At 49.5% G+C, this 25,716-nt stretch overlaps 9 protein-coding genes across 9 annotated transcripts; 4 read left to right on the forward strand and 5 right to left on the reverse strand.

Annotated features, from left to right (window-relative positions):
* Positions 1–134: 134 nt before the first annotated feature.
* On the reverse strand, positions 135–5,385 carry N7518_009302 (glycoside hydrolase family 15 protein; the record flags this gene model as incomplete). The annotated part of the gene is made up of 6 exons (XM_057190229.1): positions 135–608; positions 702–2,399; positions 2,460–2,794; positions 3,234–3,426; positions 3,498–3,562; positions 3,621–5,385. The coding sequence occupies 6 exons, from the start codon at positions 5,383–5,385 to the stop codon at positions 135–137; spliced, it is 4,530 nt and encodes a 1,509-aa protein (XP_057037885.1).
* Positions 5,386–6,416: 1,031 nt separating this feature from the next.
* On the forward strand, positions 6,417–8,247 carry N7518_009303 (putative nucleotide-sugar transporter; the record flags this gene model as incomplete). The annotated part of the gene is made up of 2 exons (XM_057190230.1): positions 6,417–6,866; positions 6,931–8,247. The coding sequence occupies 2 exons, from the start codon at positions 6,417–6,419 to the stop codon at positions 8,245–8,247; spliced, it is 1,767 nt and encodes a 588-aa protein (XP_057037886.1).
* Positions 8,248–8,754: 507 nt separating this feature from the next.
* Positions 8,755–10,518, reverse strand: N7518_009304 (DNA-(apurinic or apyrimidinic site) lyase APN1; the record flags this gene model as incomplete). Its single annotated transcript, XM_057190231.1, has 5 exons — positions 8,755–9,604; positions 9,654–9,788; positions 9,841–9,960; positions 10,022–10,058; positions 10,119–10,518. 5 exons carry the CDS (start codon positions 10,516–10,518, stop codon positions 8,755–8,757), a joined length of 1,542 nt encoding a protein of 513 aa, XP_057037887.1.
* Positions 10,519–10,921: 403 nt separating this feature from the next.
* On the forward strand, positions 10,922–14,729 carry N7518_009305 (putative checkpoint protein kinase (SldA); the record flags this gene model as incomplete). Its single annotated transcript, XM_057190232.1, has 3 exons — positions 10,922–11,911; positions 12,018–12,447; positions 12,502–14,729. 3 exons carry the CDS (start codon positions 10,922–10,924, stop codon positions 14,727–14,729), a joined length of 3,648 nt encoding a protein of 1,215 aa, XP_057037888.1.
* A 1,387-nt stretch (positions 14,730–16,116) lies between these two features.
* Positions 16,117–16,406, reverse strand: N7518_009306 (uncharacterized protein; the record flags this gene model as incomplete). The annotated part of the gene is made up of 2 exons (XM_057190233.1): positions 16,117–16,287; positions 16,314–16,406. 2 exons carry the CDS (start codon positions 16,404–16,406, stop codon positions 16,117–16,119), a joined length of 264 nt encoding a protein of 87 aa, XP_057037889.1.
* Positions 16,407–16,638: 232 nt separating this feature from the next.
* N7518_009307 (uncharacterized protein) lies at positions 16,639–18,606 on the reverse strand (the record flags this gene model as incomplete). Its single annotated transcript, XM_057190234.1, has 1 exon — positions 16,639–18,606. The coding sequence occupies one exon, from the start codon at positions 18,604–18,606 to the stop codon at positions 16,639–16,641; it is 1,968 nt and encodes a 655-aa protein (XP_057037890.1).
* A 1,929-nt stretch (positions 18,607–20,535) lies between these two features.
* N7518_009308 (cytochrome P450) lies at positions 20,536–22,386 on the reverse strand (the record flags this gene model as incomplete). Its single annotated transcript, XM_057190235.1, has 6 exons — positions 20,536–20,972; positions 21,035–21,646; positions 21,702–21,770; positions 21,826–21,928; positions 21,980–22,096; positions 22,162–22,386. 6 exons carry the CDS (start codon positions 22,384–22,386, stop codon positions 20,536–20,538), a joined length of 1,563 nt encoding a protein of 520 aa, XP_057037891.1.
* An 851-nt stretch (positions 22,387–23,237) lies between these two features.
* On the forward strand, positions 23,238–24,094 carry N7518_009309 (putative pyroglutamyl peptidase type I; the record flags this gene model as incomplete). The annotated part of the gene is made up of 2 exons (XM_057190236.1): positions 23,238–23,351; positions 23,405–24,094. 2 exons carry the CDS (start codon positions 23,238–23,240, stop codon positions 24,092–24,094), a joined length of 804 nt encoding a protein of 267 aa, XP_057037892.1.
* Positions 24,095–24,552: 458 nt separating this feature from the next.
* Positions 24,553–25,683, forward strand: N7518_009310 (MOSC domain-containing protein; the record flags this gene model as incomplete). The annotated part of the gene is made up of 1 exon (XM_057190237.1): positions 24,553–25,683. The coding sequence occupies one exon, from the start codon at positions 24,553–24,555 to the stop codon at positions 25,681–25,683; it is 1,131 nt and encodes a 376-aa protein (XP_057037893.1).
* Positions 25,684–25,716: the final 33 nt, after the last annotated feature.

The raw sequence follows: 25,716 nt of genomic DNA on the forward strand, positions 1-25,716 counted from the left end.
GTTAACAAATAACCTTAGTGCTAAGCTAAAAAGCCATGGTATCTCTTGTTCGTAGGTGCAAACTCTCTGTTCCCCTTTAAAACGCCGCAAATGGTCCGGACGACTCCTGATATAGAATGCAAGCCAAGATAAGATCATAAAACACCATGACGCGCCTTGAAAATTGATACCTTCTCGTCGTAGAATAGAATCTCCTGTAGCCGGTAACGAATCCGCGAATCACCCTGTTCTTCGTCAGGTTCAGTGTCGTAGTCGTCCGGGTCACTGGAAAGGAGGTCTGTGTCAGCTGCCCCCGAGGCATCGTCGGAATCATCGCTGTCTCCTTCAGATTCGTGGTTGGGGTTGGCCCACCCTTCATCCTCATCTTCACTAAGCGCCGGGGAATGTTCAATCGCGGGGTTGTCGTCGAAATCTAGTGGGTTATCGTCATGTCTTGCTTCAAGGATTTGGTAGCATTTGATGTGGAGACCAATGTAGGCGATCTTCAAATCTGGACGTATGCTGACGATGTCCAAGACTTGCAGCGCAAGCTCTTTCAAGTCCCGATGGACACTATGATGAATGTGTGGTAGATACAAAGCATGAAGCTGGGGCATGTTTGGCAATCTCTGGAGGAAGAAATGCTGCGGAGTCATCATTAGCACAAGCACAAGCCCCCAAGGTGTGGTCAAAGTATCCAATGCTGGTGATCGTTTTCTTACCCAATCGCGATAATGCATCGCTATTCCCAGCTCTTTCAGCTGCGGCATCTTTCCACTTGTGACAAATGATACCATATCGTGGGTGAACATCCACTTGTGCCATCGTATGCCTGAATATCCAGCGCCGATTATACGGTCAGTGGCGTCAATCAACACCTTTCGCAGACTCCGCCTGTGCTTTCGCAGAATGTGCTTGTAAATAGCGTCGATATGCACAGCAGATTCATGACCTGGGGCTTCATGCAAATAAACACTCTCCAGGGTATTCGGAGCCAGCGCATCTTTGATGAACAGTATAAGATAAGGCGAAACAGTGTCCGTGCGAATATGTTTCAAATTTAGTGGATATTCAGCTGAGCTGGCGTTTGCTCGACGCTCTGCATCGTGTGGACGTTTTGCCGGCGTCGCAGGAGGAGCATACTTCCGACGGAGAGCCCTCCAGAGCTTTTCATGATCATCGCATCGCATGATAGTGAGAGTAGTCAACCCAGTCCAGTCGACGGCCGGCAGTAGGGTTGGCACAGAAAGAGGTACGCGTTCTAGCTCGAGTACTTTGAGATGAAGTATCTCATAGTCGGATTTGTAGGGAGGTGGCTGTGAGCGGGCGCTCCGGTTGGACAACCCAGAGCTTGATGGGGACTTCTTGTCCTTGGTGGTGCTGGGAGGCTGCTCCTCGCTATTTGGAGTCAATGGAGCTGCACTTTCGGTAGATTTTAGTGACTTGTTTATCGAATCCTCGGAGGGCATCGATTTATCTTCAAGGGAGGCAACTATAACATTGTCCTGCTTTTTGTCAAGGTGCCGCCGCGTTAAGATGCCAAGTACACCATCAGCTCTAGGCCAATTCGTTGAGCCATCAGAGTCCTTCCCACACAACAGCCACGGACTCATATGGGCCTTTTCGGCAATACCAATGCGGAGTTCGGACAGACGGAAACGTGAACGCTCAATGAGAAGTGCCAGCTCTTCCACATAAGCGGGTTCATCTATGTCAAGAACAGCCACATTCTTGAGTGGAGGCAGTACTGACAAGGAAGGATGTTCCACGTGTTTGTATTTCTGAAAGAGCCTCGTTGCCGCCGCCGACGAACTGCGTAAAGCATTCTCCGAATTGTCATGCCAGCGCACCCAAATGCGCTCCAGGCGACAATCGTGTCCTGGTCTATCTGCCAACGACGCAAGCGCGAGCCAAATTTCACGGACCACTCCAGTCGGCATGTCCCAAACGAAGGCTTCGAGATTCACCATCCGTGCAACTGCTAAAGCGACTAGCGTCCCTAGCATCTTGCCCACTTCTTTGGTCACCGAGTATTCTTGTACCCAACTGAGCGGGCCATTTCCAATAGAGAATGTGCGGGTATACTGTGCATAATGGTTGCCTCGTCGCGACCGGAGCCGAACTCCATTGTCCCCAGGGTCCGGGTCAGGCTGAGGATGAGGCTTATTGCAACCGCAATTCACGCAGCTATTTTTGACCTGGTCAGATTGAAACAGCGCAGGCTGATTAAATACATCCTCGCCCATGACCAATGTGGACAAACCATAAGACAGAGCGTCCACCCCCGAGTAGTCATCCGTTGATGGGTTCAGCGACTCAGGCCAGACGATGTCGAAACGGGAGTACATGTGCGGAATGGCTAAGGAATGAAGAGACGAGCATGTAAGAGCGAGCGAGGTCAGATCAGTCGTATGGGTCACCTATTGTACACCAGGACTGTAAGCTATCTATTCACGATCTGCGGGGAAGACCAGTGTTACCTCTTTGATGATCTCTTTTAAAACATCCAAAGGTAAGTCCAGTAGCTGCAGAGGCTTTTTGGCCATTTCAAGTTCTGGAGGAGTTTGAATTAGGTCTTCCATGTGGGGTGTTGTTGGAGTCGCGTCCTTTCTAGAGGATTGATTCAAGTCCTCTTGCTCTAAGTGCAACTTCCCCAAAGCCAGCGTCAAATTTTGCTTGGCAGGACCTTCAAGCTCCCTTGAAGCAGTGCTTGGGCTGGAAACAAATTCCTCTTCATCCGATGACAAGGCGAAATCGACGTTAGGCTTATCAGCCCAATCCAAGCTGGCGCCTGCCATTAGACAAGTGGGGATCCCTGTACGCTCACGGAGGTAATAAGGCACAAAGGGTCGGTGGCGAAGAACATCTCCAGCTAGAAGCTGAAGATAACAGCACCCTAGCAGTTCCTTTGTTTGGATATGTTTGTTTTGAACAAAGACAGTCAAAGATGATGAACAAAGAGAATCTGGGGTAGCCACCGGCCCTGGAGCTCCCGGGTGATCATCTGGTCCATTATGTAAGCATTTGTCTTCACCTCCAGGCTGGCCTAGGCCGATGATCTATATTTGCTACATTGGCTACATTGGCTACATATGTATTGGACAAAAAGGTACAAAGTTGTATTTTTTTCTATCTGTAAGCAGAAAATTATAGAATTGCATCAAACAAATTCTGGGGTTCAAAAACAACAGTATCATAGTCAGTCTATAGTTGTTGCCACTGAGAGAGATGACTCTATTCGCCGACTCGTCCACTTCTTCCCAGATTGATTGCAGCGCTAATACAAGCCAGGTGGCTGAAAGCCTGTGGAGAGTTGCCCATCTGCTCACCAGAAATGGCCACTTCTTCAGAAAACATGCCCAGATGATTCGCGTAGGACAGGATGTTATCGAAGTGCGCAAGTGCGAGTTTCCAGATGTTTGGAATAGCCACATCATATTTGGCAGCCTGTATTTCCAGATTCAGCTCAGGTTAGCATAGTTCAATGTTGCTTTTTTAGGTAGTTCCATAGAACCTACACGAGCCATGGCTTCGACAAGCCAGAAGGTTACCATGATGAAGGCACCCTCACCCCCTGTCATACCTGTGAAACGCGAGTATCAGCACTTGTTGTAGAGCTCTAATAGACAAGAGATACCTACCATCGTTGGCTTTCTTGTGGTCATATCGGAACACCATCTTGGCGCTGGATAGGCCCTCCTTCTCGGGGCTTTGCAAAATCTTCTTCAGCGTGCTGATGAACCGCGGATCATTGGGCGCAACGAAGAATACCAAGGGTGCAATCAAGATAGATGCATCCAAGACCTCGCGACTCTCATAACTCTGGCAGAAATGGCCACGCTCTTCGTTGTACCCTTTGGTCATGATTTCGTCGTACATCTCGTCACGGACCCGGATCCATTCAAAGCGATCCGGGCATGGCAGGCTAGCACGCTTCTCGGCAAGGCGGATTCCACGATCCAGGGCCACCCACATCATAATCTTCGAATAGATAAAGTTTTGGATCTGACCACGCGATTCCCAAATGGACATATCCTTCTGGTTCCGAACACCGATGACATAGTTAATCATTCGCCGGATAGCGTTCCATTGGTCATAGGTGATAGGGTTTCCGTACTTGTTACACAGGTAGATACTGTCCAACAATTCACCGTAGATGTCCAGCTGTGTGTGGAAAACGGCAGCATTGCCAATGCGAACAGGTTTGCTGCCTTTGTACCCATCGAGGTGGTCCAATTCCATCTCGGGAATGTCGTACTCGCCTCGGATAGTGAACATCAGCGGCAAGAAGGGCCTTTTGCTGTTGGGTTCCTGATCTTGGCAAGCATGCGGGAAAACCCGCTCGAAGATGAAGTTGACATACGCTTCCGCTTCTTCGCTGTAGCCCATTTTGAGAAAGACATACAGCGTGAAGGCTGTGTCACGCACCCAGGAATATCGATAATCCCAGTTTCTGGAGCCTCCAACATTTTCGGGAAGCGAGAAGGTGGGCGCAGCGACAATTGCACCCGTGGGTTTGTAGGTCAACAGCTTCAGAATTAGGAGACTGCGCTCGACTGTCTCTCGGTAATGACCACGGAAGGCACATTTGCGTGTCCAATCGGTCCAATAGTCGGAAGTTTCCTCCTCCATTCGCGCGAGGTAGGCTGCAATGGTGGCCGAGCTGGGGACAGCCTTCTCGGGACTATGCAACACCAGATGAAGGGTCTGGCCCGCCGACAAACGGATCCAGGCCACCAATCCGCGGCCACGGAGACCCTCTCGTTCTTCCAGTTTCAAAGATGCCGAGGGGAAACCAAGCTTATCTGGCTCCCGTGAATCGGCAAAGATCTCGAGTTGCAGCCGCTCTGTCTCACTCTCGAAGTGGACGGTCTGCAGCCGGTGCTTGTCCAAGTCGTCTTCTAGCTTTGCACGGGTATTGTGCGAGTCTCGTGCATAATTAAAAGCAGGGAATAACTCCACTTTCAATTCCATTGAGCCACGGCTACACTCCAGCTTTCTGATCAGGCCCGAGTGCTGCAGTCCCGACTTGAAGCGATTGGTCCCCGGTTCATTGCAAGGACAGTATCCTGACAACAACCGGGACGACTGCGCCGCCTTTTTAGGTGTGACAGGAAAGTAGTCCAGCAGCGTCGCGACGCCATCCTCATCGGTCCACCTGGTTTCAAGCAGGTTCGAGTATGGAAGATACCGCTGCTTGCTGTGAGCATCTACTACCGTCTTGTAGGGCTTCACGGCGAAGAAGCCTCCTTTCTGGTTGTCCAACAGACGACAGAAAACGGTAGGAGAGTCAAAGACTGGCCAGCACATGTAATCCAAACTACCGTCCTTGCTGACCAGGGCACAGGTGTGCATGTCCCCGACCAGGCCATAGTCCTCAATGGCATTGTACGTAGGTTCAGTCATGATGGCAATGCGAGCGAATTATCTAAGAGATCTGATGCAAGTTCAGAAGACTGGTGAAGTTTTTGATGAAGATCAAATGCTGTTTTGCAGCATCAACCTAAAGAAGATGGAAGAGAATAAGATGAAGATGAAGAAGATGAAAGCAGAGGTAGATGCAATGCTCCGACATATATTATTCCCGAGACACGACATGATGATGATAATGGTTGGATCTGAGGTCATGGCTATGCTGGGTGGATTAGGGCTTCTTCTTTTTCATAGGAGACAAACTTGATGAGCTCGACGAGAGACCGATTGCCGTTTCTCAAAAAGACTCATATTGAGACTGAAAGCCCAGCCTTTCCTGTCACCAACGAACTATGTCAATCCGAGGCCACCGCGGCAAGTGAAGTGTTTGTGGATGTTGGGCTTTCATTCACAGCTCGCAAGTCAAGGCCGGAGGTTTCAGTCCACTAATGAGAATCGAAACCAGAGAAGATCCCTCAGAGCTCTCCAACCACTCAGACCACTCGAACCAGTCAAGATCGGAAATATCGGAAATAATCGAAATATCTGAAATATCCAAATCCATCTCGATATTCTTTTTTCTCCCTTGACCCCGGATCGACCGGGCAGTGGAGACCGATATAGAAAGTGTAACCAATGAGAGGAATTGTTGTTGAAGGAAAGGAGGGAAAGGAGCGAGAAAGGAGAAGAAGAGCGAAAAGAGAAACATCACCGCCCTTCACTTTCTCGATTTTTGCCATTCCTCTGAATTTCCCTGTAGACTTCACTTTTGGCCATTTCCCTCATTTTCATTTCTTTTCGTTCTATTTTCCTTTTGGTTTGAGCTCTCACTTGGATCTTCCTTTCAAATTAACTTCTTCCCTTCGGATCCTCCCCTCTTTGTTTCTTTGTCAGCAATACTCCCCTACCCCGAGGCTTTTCGCCCTCGTGTACTGTCGTGTGACACACTTTATTCCCACGTTAATGGAGATACATCTCGATTCCTCTCTTTCATTTTATACCTCGTAACTGTCCCAGTTATAAAAATGGGGCTCTCCGACGGCGCCCACCACCGTCGGCGAAGCTCCATGGTTACCGGGACAGGGCGAGCCTCACAACCGATTTCGACAGAGCGCAATGACACACTCTGGTCGCATGGAGACGGAGGAAGTCACAAACGCGAAGAACAAGAACCTCTGACCGCCGAAGAGGATACCGATGCGTCCGATGTCTTATCCGCTGCAGAGACTCTGGAGTTGGACCCGATGAGTTCGGATGATGACCAATATGACGAGGAAACCGGACTCACAACACATCAAAAACGCCAGCGACGTCGACGGCGAAAGCAGCGCCGCAAGTTGGATGCTCGAATCGCGGACGTCAAGAGCCATGGTACTATTCGTGAGATTCTGTCGGACAGAAATGTGGTCAAGAAGCTGTTAATCAACGGCGGGCTGATCTTGCTATGGTATCTCTTCTCACTGTCCATTTCAATAGTGAGTGGTTCTTTCCAGTATATTTGGAAGTCGAGAAGGAAACTAACAACTGTCGTGTTTGCAGTACAACAAATGGATGTTCTCCGAGAATGATGTCGTCTTCCCTTTCCCTCTTTTCACAACGAGCTTACACATGGTTGTCCAATTCTCTCTCTCCTCTATAATACTCTGGATCTTTCCATCGCTCCGTCCACGACGACCGGTAGGGTCTGCGGCTACATCTCCCATCGATGGCCCCGAGGAACCACAACCCCTCGTTTCCAGATTATTCTACTTCACTCGCCTCGTTCCGTGCGGTGCAGCAACGTCGCTTGACGTTGGTCTCGGAAACATGTCCTTGAAGTTCATCTCTCTGACTTTCTTAACCATGTGCAAATCGTCTGCACTTGCCTTCGTCCTGTTATTCGCCTTCCTTTTCCGTCTCGAAACGCCTTCGACAAAATTAATCATCATCATTGCCACCATGACAGTAGGTGTCGTGATGATGGTCGCTGGAGAGACAGCTTTCAATGCGCTGGGCTTCGCACTTGTCATTGCCTCTGCGTTCTTTTCGGGCTTCCGATGGGGTCTGACACAAATTCTGCTGCTTCGCCACCCGGCTACTTCCAATCCATTCTCAACTCTCTTTCTCCTGACTCCTATCATGTTCCTTTCGCTCATCACCATCGCGCTATCTATTGAGGGTCCTCGTGAGATTTACCAAGGATACCTCGCGCTCGCCAGCAAACATGGGAACCTATTTGGTTCGTTCCTTCTGATTTTCCCTGGAGTACTTGCATTCTGCATGATTTCCTCCGAGTTCGCGCTTCTAAAGCGTTCCTCGGTTGTCACCCTCAGTATTTGCGGTATCTTCAAGGAAGTAGTCACAATCAGCGCCGCGGGCATTATCTTCCACGATAAGCTCACAACCGTCAATGTGACCGGTTTGGTCGTCACTATCAGCAGCATTGCAGCGTACAATTACATGAAAATTTCAGGAATGCGCAACGAGCTCCCGGAAGATGATTGGAGTCGCGAGTCCAGTCCTGCATCTGACACCGACGAAGGTGAGCATAGCACTGGCGATCCGGGGGATTATCGTCAAATTGCCTATCCGGACTCCAGGATCATTAGCCCTGCACCGGGTAGTTACCTTAACGATGATCACCATTCATCATCAGCCCGGGTACGTTCCAGTGGTGCCAGGCGTGGTCTCTCAATCTCGACTTCTATTATTCTAGAAAACGATGGTCCTTCTCTTAAATCAGCACCTGCGACTATCACTACAATGGCCGAGGCAGGGTTTCCCCACTTGCATGCCCCTGCTCGCCAAGCGTCGCCGGGCCTGCAATCGAGCTCGTCTGTTTCGCCAATTCGGGATCAAAATGTCCCCCAGCACTAGCATTTCACACTCATTCTTAACTACACCTCTCCTATCTTCATTTACCTATATTGCACATGCATGTGATTGTCTTTTTTTTTTATGTCACCTATACTCTCTTCGATGTTGGAGGGTCTGTGACCTACTCGAGGAGATCCTAGTGGCTCTTGGAATCGCATGTCTACTTTCGCAGATATGAATTGGTCGAACTCTCGATTGACCGGAACACAATTTCTTATTTCTATTTGCATGAAGGGGCTTGTGCGGATTTTGGCTTTGGCTTAACTGATACCATCAATTGAATCGACTTTTCTACTTTCAACAGCTATTATAAGGGCTACATTTTGGCGGTTTGTTTTTTGAAACCCTGAGAGTGGTTTGTTTTTTGAAACCCTGAGAGTGTTGTAGTGATTCTATCCTTCATTATTATCTAGTCCTCGGGATGATGTAGAAAGTACAGAGACACCCAGCAAGTATTCCTCATCGCATTGCCACCCCTCTGCTCTGAGCTCAAAAAAGAATACATGTCTACTCCTTCGCAGCGCCACTCTTCATCATGTCCATAAGACTCTTCTGTCCCTTAGCCTTTCCTGGTCCCTTCGCCTTCTTTTTCTCGTCCGCTTCGAGCTTACGCTCATACTGCTCCTGATGTTTCTCGCGCTCTGCACGACCCTCCTCCGAAAGCCGGGCCTCAAGAGCCCGGAACTCTTCGCCCTCCGGGTCCATACCAATCAGCGACTCAAGTAGTTTGATCTCACCCACCCACACACCCGGATCAGGAACAGCAGCTGCGCCTGCACCAGCAGGTCTCTTAGGACCCTTCTTTGGGAGTTTCTTTTTCCCAGACTCACTCTCACTCCCATCAGCCGCATCGTCTCCAGTAGCTACATTCTGTCCCGGGACACGGTCAATAGGCGTCTCAAGGACCATAGGTAGCCCTTCAAACCGCGGCTCGTTCATGACATTGTGAAATGCGCGCAGACCGAGGAACCCCGTGCCGATATTAGCATGCAGGTCGCGCTTGCTTCCGCGCGGTGCCTTTGAGTCATTGAGATGCAGAGCTCGGAGGAACTTGATACCGATCAGCTCGTCGAATTCGGTGAGGAAGGATTTGAACCCGGCTGGGGATGTCAGATCGTAGCCGGCTGCAAAGCTGTGGCAGGTGTCGACGCAGATGCCGATGCGGGAATGGTGCTCTTTCGGGATCAGAGCTAGCAAGTCGCGGAATTCAGACAGTGCACCGCCAATTGTGTTGCCGTGACCGCACATTGTTTCCAGGACGGGAACTACGGTTGTCGTTTCGGTGATAGCTTGGACTAACATCTCTGCTAGCCGGGAAAGTGCTTCGGGTAGAGGTGTCTGATTGGTACTTCCGGGGCTGGAGGGCGTCAGTATGCGTTGATATGATTGGCAGGCGGTTGACTCACTGGAAGTTGTAAAGTGTAATTCCAAGTGCCTCGCACCGGCGCAGATCATCCAGGAAGGAAGTGTATGCTTGCTTGGATTTTACTTTATCGCTTTGGGCTAGATTGACAAGGTATGAACCATGAGGCAGAACGTGTCTGGGTAGATGTTAGTGATCCATTCGAGTCCAATCAGATGGGGCATATTCACTTGGTTGCATCATATCCCTTTTCTGCGCAAAGTTTACGGAATTGATCGCGCTGGTCGTCCGGGAGAGCTGGGTTGTCCCATTTGCGCTGTGACTTCAAGAACAAGGCAAATGCATTTCCTCTAGTTGCAAGATTAGAATCTATTTCAAAATTGGATGTAACTGAAAGACACTCGAACTTACCCGATATTTTCGCTATTATATATCGAATTAAAGACACCTGCTCGATAAGAATTGAGTTATTATCGAATTGAGACGATGAGATGCGGAGAACACTGACCTTTTGCAGCACTGACATGAGCGCCAACGAACATACGCAGACCCTTAGTCCGCGGTGCCAGAGGCATAGTCTCAAGTTCTTGGTCTTTCTTAGACTTTCTCGCCTTTTTGGGTTTGGCGTCTTCATTGGACTTCTTAACTGGAGCCTTCTTTTTCTTCTCCTTGGCAGTATCAACCAGAGGTTTGTCGTCAACCTCGTTTTTAACTGTAGGAGTAAATTCTTCGGCCTCTGACTCCGAGGCTTCTGGAGAAGAAAGTTCTTTCAAATTGGTAGTAGATTTCTGTCGTTTGGATCGTCTGGGTGGCGAGAGCTCAGATGTTCCATGGCTGAGGTTCCGTTTATGGCTGACCTTAGATTCAGAGTCTTCGCACTTTGGCGATCCAGATTCCTGACAACACATAGCACTGAAAGTGTCACAGTGTAGAGCCTCTTGAGCTAAGTGGGTACCCTGATTGAAGACCCGAAGAGGTTGATATTGCCAAGCCTCGTTGATCAAGATGGGACCCTACACACTCTGAAGACTCACAAATACCGCACAGGAATACAGATGAAGTCTGTGGTCATAGAATAGATCGAGTTTGTTGAATAGCCTAAGTTGACCATTCTCTGCTCCGATACAGTAGAGACGTTGTCTGGGGCACGTGACATGTCTCCCGGGTAACAGTCATGTGATGTTTATCGATAGCCACAGAATCAATCTCCTTGCAGCCCCGCCAGAGTTGTTACTTGCTCTTTTTGAACTTTCGGTCTTCGACGGAATTTGGGATCTGTCTGATCTCATATTATCTGTCGTCGTAGCTAACATGGCAGTCTCTGATGATTTGGTCGATTTCGATATCATCGAAGCACAAAAGGAAAACGTTCAATCACTCCCCGGTGGCCGATCAGCCAGAGAACTCGCCCGGATATTTTCAGCCGGCAGCAATGGTGACAAGATCCCCTCGCCATCGCCGAATGGCACCAGGACCATCAATGATGCTATGCGCCAAGAATTCGAAAGTGAATTGCAGTCGATAGGAGAATCGGACGATCCGCTCGATGTTTATGACCGTTATGTCAAATGGACTCTGAACGCGTATCCGTCCGCACAAGCGACCACCGAATCCGGTCTTCTCCCCCTATTGGAACGGGCAACGAAGTCATTCCTCTCATCATCACACTACAGAAACGACCCTCGGTATCTACGATTATGGCTCCATTATGTGCGACTCTTCTCCGATGCCCCGCGCGAAACATTTGCCTTCCTTGCACGTCATCAAATTGGTGAAAGTCTGGCCCTTTTCTATGAGGAATTTTCCGGGTGGCTGGAGGGTGCTGGTCGGTGGTCACAAGCCGATGAAGTGTACAGGCTCGGTATAGACCGTGAGGCGCGACCAGTTGAGAGATTGGCACGCAAGTACAGCGAGTTTCAATTCCGATACGACCAGCGCCAACAAGATACCGGGCCCTCGTCGCCTGCTTTGCCGACTGTCCGTCCCGCGCTGGCCGCCAAGATGAACCCGTTCGCGCCATCAGATCCCCCTGCTGGTCCACAAGCTTCACGGCCCTCGCCTCAGACGGGCGGTACCGCGAAAACCAAGTCCGGAAAGCCTAAGATGGCTATTTTCTCAGACGCTGACTCTGCTGCGCCTGGTCCCGCAACTGGTGGGTCGACAAAGGGATGGGACAGCATTGGATCGATTCGGGACCGCAAGAAGGAGAACGAAGTGGAGCCAAAGCCATGGGCAGGAGAAACACTGAAGGTTGGGAAGAAAGCAGCGCCAACACAAAAGATGGCCATCTTCAGGGACGAGGTGAGTTCCCATTCCAAGTTACCCTTTCCCTCTTCAGACCTCCACATATTTACGATCACAGGACTAATTGCTGGCATGAACCTATGGTGTTTTATTATGTATTCAGTCCAATCTAGATCTTCCTTTCAAAGAACCAATTCCACCCAAAAAAGTACCCGAACATCACGTAAGGGAAGCGATTAACCCCCGAAGCGGCCGACGGGAACGTGTATTTGTCGACCTGGAATCCGTATACCCTGACCGCACCAACCCTGCACATGAGATGAGCTTTGAAGAGCTCAGGGCTATCAAGCGTGGTTGGATGGGCAAGAATTGGCGGCAACAAAAAGAACCCTTGCAACAGATCTCTGGGAACGCAAGCAGTGCTGAGTCCCTGCTAGGGAAATCTCATTCACCAGAGGACTTGCCGGAGCATTTAGGCCAGAATCTTACTACATCTAGTCACGGTCATTCTCATTATCAACATGAAGGCCATGGGGGCAAACCCAAAGCGAGTCGCACCAAGATTAAAGGGGAAACAACACAGACACAAACAGGTAAGTGCTATCGGTTTGTCATTATTTGGGCAGAATAAACTCACATATGTGCAGTGAAAATGAAGTTTGACTCCCCGACCAATAATAAAAAGGTGCGGCGAAAGAGTACTCGGGAACCGACAATGACCATGCACACTCGTGCAGCGACGGATGAGATCTATAGCATCTTCAATCAACCATTGAAGGCAGAGACTGAAGCAGACGCAGATAGCTTCTGCGGTAGCGATTACGAAGATGACGACTGCGCCAGTAATGGAGATAGTACATGCACAGGGCACATATCAGCGGCCTCAAGCGACTTTGGAGACGAGGAGACACAAACATTCCACAAATCCTACGATGACACCGACTATGGCAACACCACACGAGCTGAGAGCGTTGATGGCGATGGAAGCGATTGGACGGAGTTCAACCCAGACCGTGATATCCCAGATATTGAAAATTATGAAGTCACCTCACATTCTGTCGTTAGTGATGGACCGGAAGGTAGCTCGACACAAGGAACACCAGAGAGGAAAGGATTCATTCCAGAAATGCCCGAGGATTATGCTCCTCCATGGGGTACCTACCGTGACCCTGCAATTATGGCCCAAAATCGCCTTCCCTTTATGACACCTATCGTGGAGCGAACGGAATCCATTCCTTCTTTGACAGCCGCTCGAAACAGCATTTATAACGCGAAAACGCCTTCGAAGCCACGATCACCGGCCGGTAACTTGTTTGATTCTAGTCTAGTGGGGACAGAAACGCCATACGAAGAAGATCATACTATTGCGTCTACAGCCGATGTACCATTCAGTCCCATGGCCTTCAAGGCCCTCGCGCCTAAGCTCCGGAGACGGGAACCGATAATCAGGGATGTGCAGTGCAATCCGACTGACAAGGGTATTCGCAACACGATTCTCAATTCCCTGGAAAAGCCACTTGCGACGTACACGGGCTATCACGGTCACGTTGAAGATAGCAACTATGCTTCGATGATCCAGAAATTCGTCAAAACGAACACCAGGCGATCAAAGAGTGGTGGGGATGGTGCATTTGACACGCCTATCCTCGAATTTCCAGGAGCGGAGCGAAGCTACATTATTAGACGTGAGCTAGGAGCCGGTGCATATGCGCCTGTCTATCTCGCCGAAAGTGTTGACAGTCTTGAATCCTATGACTCTGACTCCGATGATGGTACAAGCCCTAGCAGCAAAAATTCCCGACGGAGAAACTCGAACGCTTATGAGACTCCCCGATTCCCCTTCGAAGCAGTCAAGGTCGAAAATGGACCATCAAGCGCGTGGGAGTTTTATATGATTCGCACAGCATATAGTCGCCTGCGACAATCCATTGATCATTCTCGAGCCACCGATAGCATTGTTCGCGCGCACGAATTGCATGTCCACCGACGTGAAAGTTTTCTAGTGGAGGACTATCGAGGACAAGGTACCATACTCGACCTCGTCAACCTCGTCCGCAATGAAGCCATCAACTCCAACCATACTTCTGAAGGCGGTCTCGAGGAGGTTTTAGCAATGTTCTTCTCCGTTGAGCTATTCCGCACCGTCGAAGCACTCCACGCCAACGGCGTCCTCCACGGTGACATCAAAGCCGACAACTGCCTCGTCCGCCTAGATGACCACAATCCCAACGAACCTCCCTCCAAGGCCCTTTCCCTGCTCGACCTTGGTGCCGATGAAACCGATTTCGATCCCCGGGAAAGCATCCACTACTCCCCAAGCGGCTCTCACGGCTGGCGACAGAAGGGCTTAGCACTGATCGACTTCGGCCGCAGCATCGACATGCAAGCCTTCTCACCAGCCGTGCAATTCATCGCGGACTGGGAAACCGGTGCGCACGAGTGCAATGAGATCCGCGAGATGCGCCCCTGGACCTACCATATCGATCTGTACGGTATTGCTGGCGTGATCCACGTGCTGTTATTCGGCAAATACATCGAATCCACCGCTATCGACGGCAACGACGGAAACCCATCATTCCGTAACTATCGCATCCGCGAGTCTCTGAAACGATACTGGGATCGTGAACTCTGGGCCGGTGTCTTCGATCTCTTGCTCAACCCCGGTGCCGAGCGCTGGCAGCGTAATGAGCGCGAGAACGGAGTCGATGACGGTCTGTCCTCTGTGCCTATTCTGCCTGTCTTGCATTCCATGCGGCACATTCGTCAAGACATGGAGGAGTGGCTCCTTGCCAATGCCGAGAAGAAGGGTCTTGCTCTTCAGATCCGCAAGATTGAGGTTCTGCTTGCTGAGCGGAAGAGAAAATTGGAGAAGTGATTTTGATTGTTTTGTTTGTTTTTTTGTTCCGCTTCTTGTTGTGTTGAATTGCCTCATTGCAGATATCTTTTATAACTTATACCCCCATTTCCGCTCATATTACCTGTTGCTTGTTGCCCTTATTCTGGTTACTTTTGTTTGTTCATATGCTTGTCTGATCTGTAGATAATATCTGATATTGATTCCCCATTGCATTAAGGCACGTTATCCATTGAATGTCCGAGTATCTTGAGTTCCTACTCGCTTCTGTTCAAACTTTCACAGGTCATATACTATTTGCTGACCTGTGGCTTCGAGTATAACAAGCCAAGAGTAAATAGACGAAACTAGAGTTTATCTAGTTAGTACCTATAGCTGATAAAGCCTAGTATGAAAGAGCATGGACAATTGGTAGCATACCTTGAAAGCGAGATAGAGGAATGAAGGGAGTCTATTCGCTGCCAATTGCCTGCAAGATGCACATGAAAATTCGTGCTGGAAGTGCAGCTAGTTAACTCTTCTTGTAAGAATGGATATGCTCAAGAACCCAGGTACAAAGTTACCAGGCAATCGGTGACTTACAACCGAAAAAATAGATGAAAATGGAATAAGATGATAATTCAATTGGCGGATCAGTTCGATCAAACAAAGCCATTGCTCTAAAAGATCAACCCTCGCATAAGAAAAATAAATCAGCAGAAGAATAGATAAAACGGCCAAACTCTCACAAGCTCCAGAGGAAGATCACAAAGATCAAGCAGAAAGGGGCTCTAAAAAAGCAGAAAAAAAGACAGACATCCATACGCCATGAGACGCAGAAGAGGCAAGAAAAAGACCGGAGAAAAAGAAACGCGATTATCCGGATGCAAACCCAATAAGGCTCGCCACAAGGGGAATCATGGAGTGCGAGCTGAATCAAATCGAGAATCGAGGGCATGGGAGTAAATCGTGGATCACCAAGCGAGAAGTAAAATCACGGGGAAATCAGCTTCAAGATTGAGATCATGAGATGCAAATTAAGAAGAAATGGGAATCGCTGGCAAAAGAAAACCAAACACCTCGCTTGCGTATCAGGGATGCCGTTGGTCAACTGCAATATTCATGCGCGTTCGTTTCGTTTCAGTTCGTCTATGTACTTGCATATGTATCGTTGCACGCTTTTTTGAGGGAGTGCATTGCCATCTATGTTGACTGGCAAGGGTCAGCATAGATGCAGGTAGTCGTTTCCATGTGTGACGGGTAATTCGGAAGGCGACCATTATCAAGTCGGCCACATCTCCAAGATGTCATGGTGGATGATGCATGTTGTACCATGTAGGAGATGCAGGGGATGAACGACTAGACAAGGTCTGAGAAAAGAAGATAAGGAGAATATGTAAGGAACGTGGGTCGCGAAAATAGCGAATGGTTACTGATTAACAGCAGACATGGGTTTTCGGTTGTTTTCAACTTTTTTGGGGTGTTGGGTTATTTTGTTCGAGGTGAGAGCCCCGTTGGAAGAAAAGGAAATGAGGTGAGTGAATGAATGATGAAACTGCATTGAGAAATGCTGGTCTCGAGTAAAAGGGGCGAAACAGAACTACACACAAGGTGTTGTTACAAGACAAACGAGGTCAATGTTCGTAGGCAGGTAACCAACAGCCAGATGTCGATGTACTGTGTGCGCGTTGTGATCAAATGAAAAACGGAAAGACCCATCACTTTTTTTAGGGTGTTTTTTGTCGTTGGAGTTGAGCGTGAATCAAACTTGTCATTACAGTCGTGGATGGTGGTGTTGCTGTCGTAAAAATGCTGGAAATGCAAGGGTTGTACCAGGGCCCTGTCGGTATCTCGTTCAAGTCATAATGCAAAGGGGATAAAATCTCGCAAAGAAATGGACGCCACGATGAAACGGATACTTCGAAATTCGACAGCAAAAAAAGGCTGCAACTTAGTTGCGCGTAAAAGGCATATTCAAGATTTGCCGGCGGATTCGCTCAGCATCAGAAAGGCCGTCCTCTGAGGCATTGTATGGCAAAGGAACCGGAGCTTTATCTCGGACTTGAGCCGGAGAAACCTGCATGGGAGAGGTGTTGTCATGAGGCCCGACATATGAAGGGCCGCCACTCGAGAATGGATCAGACAGTGCAGGTGCTCTAATGACTCGCTTCGGGGCTTCGCGACGCTTATGTCCTCCTTCGACCCGGAAGGGTGAGCCAAGGCGTTTGATGTTTTCGCCAAGGTCTAACAATGGGTTCATGGGGGGTTTCAAAACAGGTGTAGTCTCCTCTGGCTCAATTGGGCCTGAGTTGAGGGACGAGGGCGGAGAGAAAAGCTGGTCCATATCTCTTGGATTGACAGCGCTAGTGGTAGCTCCACGATTGCGAACGCGGACCCGACCATGGCCCATGTCTTGGAACTTGTTGTCACGAACATAGTCCTCCAAGCGACGTTCAACATCCCGATCGGAAGGATTCTGCTGCTGCCTGGATACGCTTGCGAATACATCATCAGGATTGGGCAAAGATTGATCGAAATATGTGTTACGTCGGGCACGATAACCCGGAACATGGATGGTCTCCCGTCGAGCATTAGGGTCATGGAGCTGGCGGTTTGATCCACCGGGGCCCCAAGTGCTGTACACGAATGGAGATCCAAGACGAGGGATGCTAGGGGCAGATTCGACACGAAGATGTTGACTAGGAGTCTTGATTACTGGTGGCTCGACATGAGCAAACACGGGGTTGTTGAACCAGTCCGTCGTTGACGGCAAGTCTTGTGTGACACGAGAAAGTGGAGTGGGCTCGGAGGAGGTGACAAGAGAAACGCCGAGGTCACGAGTAGTGTAGGCCGAGTTATCAGCAAAGTTCTTGACGCGGGTATCCGGGGCAGGGCCGAACATTTCGGCGACAGGCTCGGGAGTGCGAGACTGCATGATGCGCTGATAGTGGGGAGAAATCGAGAATTTGCGTCGACATAGCATCTTGAGGCGTCGTCGAGTCTTAGAGTCAGACTTGGGCCAAGCTCGTTCCAACTCTCCGTCCATAGCCTTGGGTGTAGAAATTTCATCGGGATCAACAGACCGCATCGAGACAGATTCAGTAATGCGACTGCCCTTTTGTCCCCATGTCTTCTTGGCGCGTCGCGCAACACGCGAGGTAACTCCCAGAGGGGGGATACTGCCAGGGGTCATCTTAAATGGAGTCATAGTAGGATCCTGAAGGTAGATTTGATAGGTATTCCATAAGTGGGTATCCATATCGCGAGTCCAGGACTTCTTGGACGCTTTGACATGCGCCGACTGCTTCTGAGGTCGCGAAGGCGACTCAATCTCAGGTTCTTTGGACATCTCCAAAGGGAAGTACGAGTCAAACAGATCGCTCTCGACACTGGTGAAACTTCCTACAGACGGTCGCGATGCGAACGTTTCAATGGATTCAATTGACGAGTTTGACATAGTCGAGCAGGCCGAATCTGGGCGCTTGATGTTGTTTGGGCCAGGAGTGTGGTCCCACGAAGGCCACGGGTTTCCAGTGTCGTAGGAATCAAAAGGCGTGCCGCGGATCTGTGCAGGTGGCGTCTTAAAATCCATTCGCGCGCGAGGAGGCGCAAGATATCCCTCGTCGTTGGCGAAACCACGGAATGAAGGCGCTTCGAAGTTAGTAGTCGATTGAGGGACTTCAATTGAAGGCAGGGGAACATCGGAGCCGTGGAAGTGGAACATATCCATGTCCATGCGAGCGCAAACATTGGTACCAGCGCGAGCCCGAACCCTGGGCAGGCGGCCATTGGAGATTGAGTGACGAGGTGGTGGAGGCACATTTATTGCGGTATGAGGGCGCTCGGGAGTCCTGGGTTCATCGCCGAGGGAGAAGGTAAAGTTCTTCGGCAGAGTGCGTGAAAGTTGACGTTGAGGCATGATGGCGATATCGCGATCTTGCGAATCGCAGTGGGTCAATGCGACTTCTGGGAAGAATTCGAGGGCGTGTTGGGGGAGTTGAGAGTAGATGAGTACGGCGCGGCTTCGAGTCGAAGCGCGCAGCGTCGCGTCAATGTCGTGAATCGTGAAGGGGAGAAAAAAAGGAAAAAATGCAACGAGAGCAAGAGATACAGGAGTAATGCGAAAGTAAAAGTAAAAAAAAAACCGAGGTCTCGGTGTGCGTGTGCTTCCTGAGGAATGCGGCAACTTGAAATCGGGGATCACCAGATCACATCTGCGGCTCCATCCCGTCCGAGTAGTAGGGAATGAAGGATTTCGTCATTACCCGAAAAAAAATAACACACAAAAGAAAGAAACGTCTCCTCAAACGAAGAAGCGTGCGAGAAAAGATCTCGCGATAATGGTGGAAAGGGTTGGTAAAGAGAGAGAGGAAGAGAGGGAGGGAGAGAAGGAGGAAGAGGAAGAGGATGGGGGATTGGGCGTAGGGTGAGGCGTGCGGCAGTGGGGGGTACTTGGTACCTGCGCTCCCCGTGGTGGACAGCCTACTGGACGTGGTACCCTGTACTTGTTCAACGGCCCACTGCGAAAATCCTATGCGTTGTTCGAAATCTTTTTAGTCTGCAAGTCTAATTCTGTTCTCTATGCTTTGTTTAGATTTTCTTGAGTCTTTCCTATATAGAACGGTGGGCATATCAGGGCCTTGCTTGATGCATGCACCGTCGAATAATTTGGCCGGGCTTTGACAACCATCTTGGGAGGTAAGGACACCTAGCGAATGACCGCTGTTTGCTCTTTTTCATTGCAAAGATACAATGTATAGCCTGTCAGCTGTAGGCTGTACTCTGTACGTTGTAGACCTCATAAATGAAGGGGCTGGTGTTTGGGATCAGTGCCGAGTACTCCGTATGGTAGATCGTTGCTCCATATCCAAGACATCGTCTCCAGCCGTTCACACCATAACTGCAAGGGCTTGTATGTTGCATGTCGTACCAAACAGAACGGAGAACGGCCAGGCTGCGTATAGAAGTGCAGCCGATGGTCGTCTGCACATCAGTGATACCTTTCAGCTCATTTTTCTTTCTTTTTTGACTTCCAATCAGCTTAGAGTCGCTCGGGCCTTGAAAAGTAAAAATCCTTTCTCTTTTGTCTCCTTTCAGAGTGAATTGGTTTGTCGCCTTCAAAGAAAAGACGAACCATCTTGGTACGGGTACCTGGGTACCGTAGATCAGCGGTCACAATTTCTCATTGTGCGGTCTGGGGCCCTGGAGCCCGAGCGACCCAACGAAAGAGACAAGCCAAAAGACCCATATAACCCTATTGGGGGGAGAGTTGGTGGAGGCGCTGCGGTTGGAGAAGCTTCACGTTCAGCCTTCCCCACTGACGCGCGACGCGTCCAACACACGTTGTTGAAAATTACCGTATATATACTGTAAACTTACCTGTCACGTGGTATTTCTGTCGATATTTGAACCCTAAACGAGACCCTCGACTTCCTTGATATTACTGCCACGGCGTATATGTGTGATTTATGCACCGTTGAACATCTATTGAGATCTGTGAATGTTCCTAAATTCTCCGATTCAGAGATCCATTCCCAATTTAGTAACAAGATCTCATCTCGCTTACAATGGATAGCCACAATACCCGCAGAACTGTGGGCCAGATGCCAATCATCTCCACTTTCGAGGAGCCGAGTCTTGCCTGGTCACCTTGAAGACTTGGACTTGACCTTTTTCAAATGACTCGATAATATTCAAATGGGGACATTGGACACTCGATAATCTAGCTTGTCCCACCGCTTATAAGTAACATCATTTCCATGGTGATTAAATCATAGAAAACCTAGCGATATCCAATATGTATAGAACAAAAAGGGAAAACAATACACTGCTTACATCCATCCAATACTCACTCTCCTAGGAAACTTAGGTCAACCTCCGACTCACGCGACCGAAACAAAATCTGAACTCGTGGGTCAGTGATAGACTCGACACCATTCTCAATGTTCGGAGGTCGACCGCCGCTCTGCAGTTTCCAATCGTACTTCAGGAGCAAATGAAGGAACATAATTTTGGTTTCATTGGCAGCAAAGAACCGACCAGGGCAGGCGTGAACGCCATGGCCGAAGACGAAGTGCTCACTTGTCGTCGCGACAAATTGGTGCTTGTGTTCGTTGCCGGGCTGCTGGCGTTTGTTGTAAAACCGGTAACCATCATAAGTGCCAGCATTAGGGTAGATGCTGTCATCTTCCAGGGTTTTCGTAGAGACGAACATGTTGGCGCCTTTAGGAATCACAGTTCCATCGGAGAGCACAATTTGCTTAAGGGCGAGGCGATTCATGGAAGCTATTGGGGTGTCAATAAGAGGTTTAAATCGAAAGAGGATCGAAAGAACCTGGATGACTTACTCAATGAGAGTGGATTAGTACGCTGCGATTCCTTCATCACACTGTCCATCAACTTCAACTTGAGCAAACTCGTCTTCTTCAGAACTCCATCTTCGGCAGCAACCACCCGAATCTCATCACGCAGCGGCTGGATATACTCCGGGTACGCCGCGAGGTCATACATGACGTTAGTTAACAGGTTAGACGTGGTATGAATAGCCGCCAGCGCCAATCCAACCTGCGCACAAGACTGGTCAAAGGTCAAGTTATTACGGGCTTCAGCGGTCTCGCGATACCAGTCCAGAGCATCAGGCCCACGAGGTGGATCATCTGCTGGGAGCTTGCCCGCGCGAATCAATGCCCGCCTGTCTATCTCGTGATTGATAATGGAGCGAGCCATTCCCAAGTGCGTGCGTAGCTTTCGGGTAGAGGGCAAGAACCAGTGTACGACCGGATGGAGAATAGATGGCCATTCTCGTAGATCGCGCATAGCCATAAACGCATCGATGGCATAGTTCACGGAAACATCGATCCACTCATCATCGTGAGAGATGGTCTCTCCGACAAATATCAGAGAGGAGAGGCGAGCTACCATGTATGGAATCTTATGCGCGAGGTAGTAGGGCTTCCATTCTACCAAGAGAGGAAGCGTCAGTGAGAGGGTTGCAAATGGGGTGCGTCGGCATACCATCGGTGGCGGGCAAGGATTCCTTCAATATCGCGCCTGTCTCTTTTGAGAGCCGAAGTGAGATGGACCCTGTTTAAATATGTCAATTATGTCTCTCGGGTGAGATAGATGCACACATGCATACCGAGCGCCTGGGTCAAACTGGTCCGCACAATCTCCACGGTAGCTTTCAAAGAGGTGCCATTATGAAATGGTTCAAATCCAGGAATGCGATTATCAAAAAATGTCTATTCACAAGTTAGCCAAGGTCACGGATTATTTCCGGTTTCATAACCTGCCTTTTTGATGGAGTCTTCAAAACTGAGATCTGGGTGGTTCTTGATTTCATCGACAAACTTCGGATGCAATACAACTATCGGGTTTGTGGCTCCGATGATCTGAAAGACATTGGCTCCCTGCAAAGGCCTGTTAACATATTTGGGAGCAGATGATGCTGTCATCTATTTCTCTTAAGACTCACCTTTGCAAATCCTTCGGTAATTAGTTGCCGAGATGACCGAGTAAAGCGTTGCCGGGCCTTTTTGTTGGTAAGCTCCCACCAGGTCTTTCCAACTAGAGGAATGTGTCTATGGGGAATCTCGTTTGCTATATCTGCCCAAAAGCTCGTTATAAACACCGCCACTAGGGCAATGCACACACTTTGTACGACATAGGGACTGTTGAGCAATTCAGTGATGACTGCCATAGTCAAGGTCAAGACTGAAAAGGGGGAGGGGACAGCAATAGAAGCGACACCCCAGATTTCTAAGAACTGATATTCTCCGAGGACCTTCTCATTTATAATTGTTCCCGAGCCATCCGCCAGTAAGGGAGACTCCGTCCCCCCCCCCAAACCGATCTTGGACTGGATATTCGAACCAGGGGGGACCCACGTAAGTATCAAGTTGTCAAGCTGAACCGAACCGAGCCAAAACCAAGCAACATTGGAAATCTACAGGTCCAATAAAGTCTAAGCTGACCAACTCCTTTCACCCAAACGTCAAAGCTCCGGAGTCATATTCTTAGCTCACATTGATGGGTATACTCCGTACCTAGCCTGGAATGCGAGAACGAGAGCCAAATTAAGCGATCCTTACCCGAACAGGCAATTCTTGACCGGGGTTTCTATTCCGCCTGGGTCCACTTGCATATGCAGATGTTTTTCAATCTATAAGCGTGCCAATGATAGAAGCCTGCAAATTCTGCGAGTTAAACGGTGGAATAGTTAGAGGAGAAACCAGCTCTGTACTCCGTGGTACAAGGAGAAGAAGTCTCGGTAACCCATCCGAGATTTTCTTTTTGTTACTTTCTGTTAAAAAGGTATCAAGCACTAAGGGGTAACAAGCCAACCTACAATATACAACATAATAAGCCTAAAACATGAAGCCCTAACTGGCCGCCACCTGGGCACTTATATATAGCTTAACAGAATTAGGTTAGTAGAATCCATGGGTTGCATCCCGCCAAGACCCCCGCATTCGTCTGGCCATCCAAGGTTTAACTTCCCCGCTTAAAAGTCATCTTCTTCTCAACTTCACCTCAAGAATAACCGTGATCATGGGTGACTACGGTACTGCTGCCCCATATATATCCCCCACCCCTGTCGATAACAGCCCGCCACAGCCCTCGGCTTCGGTTAATGAGATATCCGTCCTGATAACAGGCTTTGGGGTAAGTGATCTGCACTTCGGATGCTGGTAATCCGAAACTAACAGTGTAACCAGCCCTTCAAGACCAACCTTGTAAATGCATCATATCTGATCGCCTCCTCTCTTCCATCATCTTTCCTTTTTCCGTCACCCAAAGACCAAGGCTCGGGCCCGCGTCGAGTCTCACTCCATGTGCATCCCACTCCGATCCCAGTGGCATATGCCACCGTTCGAGAGACTCTTCCCTTGATTCTGGAGGAGTTTGCTGCCTCTCATGGTGGTCGCAGACCTGATCTCATTATTCATATCGGCATCGCAGCTCCGCGGCAATATTACTCCGTCGAAATTCTAGCTCACCGAGATGACTATAACATCACAGATGTCGACGGTCGCCCCGGCTATGTGGACGGCGAAAAACAATGGAAAGGTTTGGGTCTGCCACCGATTCTGACCCCAGGTCGTGCTACAGATGACCCCTCCTCTGCTTCACCTTATCAGCCCGATGACCAGTTCCTGGAGACGTGGCGCTCGTTTGCTCCCGATTCGGATCTTCGGATTTCCAATGACGCGGGTCACTACTTGTGCGACTTCATCTTCTATACCAGCATGTCTTTGGCCCAATTACAAGGCCAGGACCGCAATGTCCTGTTCCTCCATGTCCCTGGGGCGTCTGAGGATGCGAATATTGAGCAAGGCCGGGTTGTCGCACTCGCCTTAATTAAGGCAATGGTCGCGTGTTGGTTTGATAAGAAGGATTCGGCATAACTAGATTGCGGCATCGCAGTCAGCTGTGTCTTGGGCGTATACCCCTTAATGGGGTCGACCTAGGTACATGTTGTTCTTTTTTCCCCCTGTAATATCCGGTTGGCTTCAGCAGTTGCTTCTCTTGGACTTATACGTGCATTTCCGGTTTCTTTCCCTCTCATTTATTGCATTTATACGTGGTGTTCATATGTGGCATGTCTCAAGTACTTACCTTTTGTCTAATTCATACTTCCGAGTTCTATTATTGGACCTAAAGCAAATACCATATACAATAATTGATAAGGCACAACATATCGACAGAACAGTATAACAGCAAACTGAAAGTACCACATATCTCTCTCTGGCCTGAATATGCCGTACATCATAAGGAAGGCGGCCCCCCTTGGCAAAACCGACTTCTCACCTCGGTGGCCTGTAATTGTATACCCTTCCCAAATAGCATGCTTCAGTCGCACAACATGGTGTCAGCAGTGATATTAGGCCTCCTGCTCCTAATTCCAATCATCCTGATTCCGCGCTTCAAAGGATGGCCCAAATCAGTCCAATCCCCAACCAAACTTCTCCGCCTATGGCGCCAGCGCCCCAAACAATCCAGCGAAATCGTCTCGCTGCGCATGTACCCCATAAAATCCTGTAGAGGCCTAGAAGTCCAATCAACGGTCCTTAAACAGCATGGTCTTGACCTCGACCGCCGCTGGATGCTCATTGACGCATCCTCAAATACGTTTCTAACCATCCGCCAAATCCCCGACATGACCCGCATTCGCACCGCGATAAGTGCCGACGGCGACGAGTTGGTCGTGAGTATACCGAAACTTGAAATCAACAAACCCAGCCAAGACCAAGACCAAGACCATCATTTTCATACCATCCGCATCCCTTCCCATCCATCACCGCAATGGCTAGCGGCAAATACAAATACGGGCCCCGTCCACATCTGGGACACAGAGACAGACGGGTACAGGTACAGCGAGGAAATCAACGCTCCCTTCTCTGCTTTCCTGCGCCGCGACGTCGCTCTCGTCTACAAGGGCCCGGCTCCGCGCGTGCTGAAGGGTAACGGCGCCCCCCGCTACCTAGGCCGCGTCCAAACAACCGGCTTTGCGGACGTGCATCCGGTGTTGATTGCGTCGAAGGCTTCGCTGGCAGAGCTCAATGTTCGTCTGGGAAGAGTGGGCGTCGACCCGATTACTGTCGAGCGGTTCCGTCCGAATATCGTTGTTCGCGGCGGGGCGCCGTGGAGTGAGGATTCGTGGAAATTGGTTCGCATCACTGGTCGGAATGCTGATGGTGCTTTTGTTGGTTCCGCTGGTGGTGGAGAGGCTGTTATTCAGCCCCCGCTTGACCTGGATATTGTGGCTCGCTGTGCGCGCTGCCAGGTGCCTAATGTTGATCCAGATACGGCGCTCAAGAATAAGAAGGAGCCGTGGGATACACTTGTTTCGTACCGTAGGGTGGATGAGGGGATTAAGTATAAGCCTTGTTTTGGTATGTTGAGTGCGCCGCGTAATGAGGGGGCTATTGCGGTTGGGATGAGGTTGGAGGTTTTGGAGGAGACGACTGAGCATCGATATATTACTGGTTTTTAGGGGAGTTTCTATAATTCGTTGTGATAAGGATAA

This window comes from Penicillium psychrosexuale (genome assembly GCF_028828465.1).
Source record: "Penicillium psychrosexuale strain IBT 29551 chromosome Unknown utg000005l, whole genome shotgun sequence".
NCBI classification, from domain to species: Eukaryota; Fungi; Ascomycota; class Eurotiomycetes; order Eurotiales; family Aspergillaceae; genus Penicillium; species Penicillium psychrosexuale.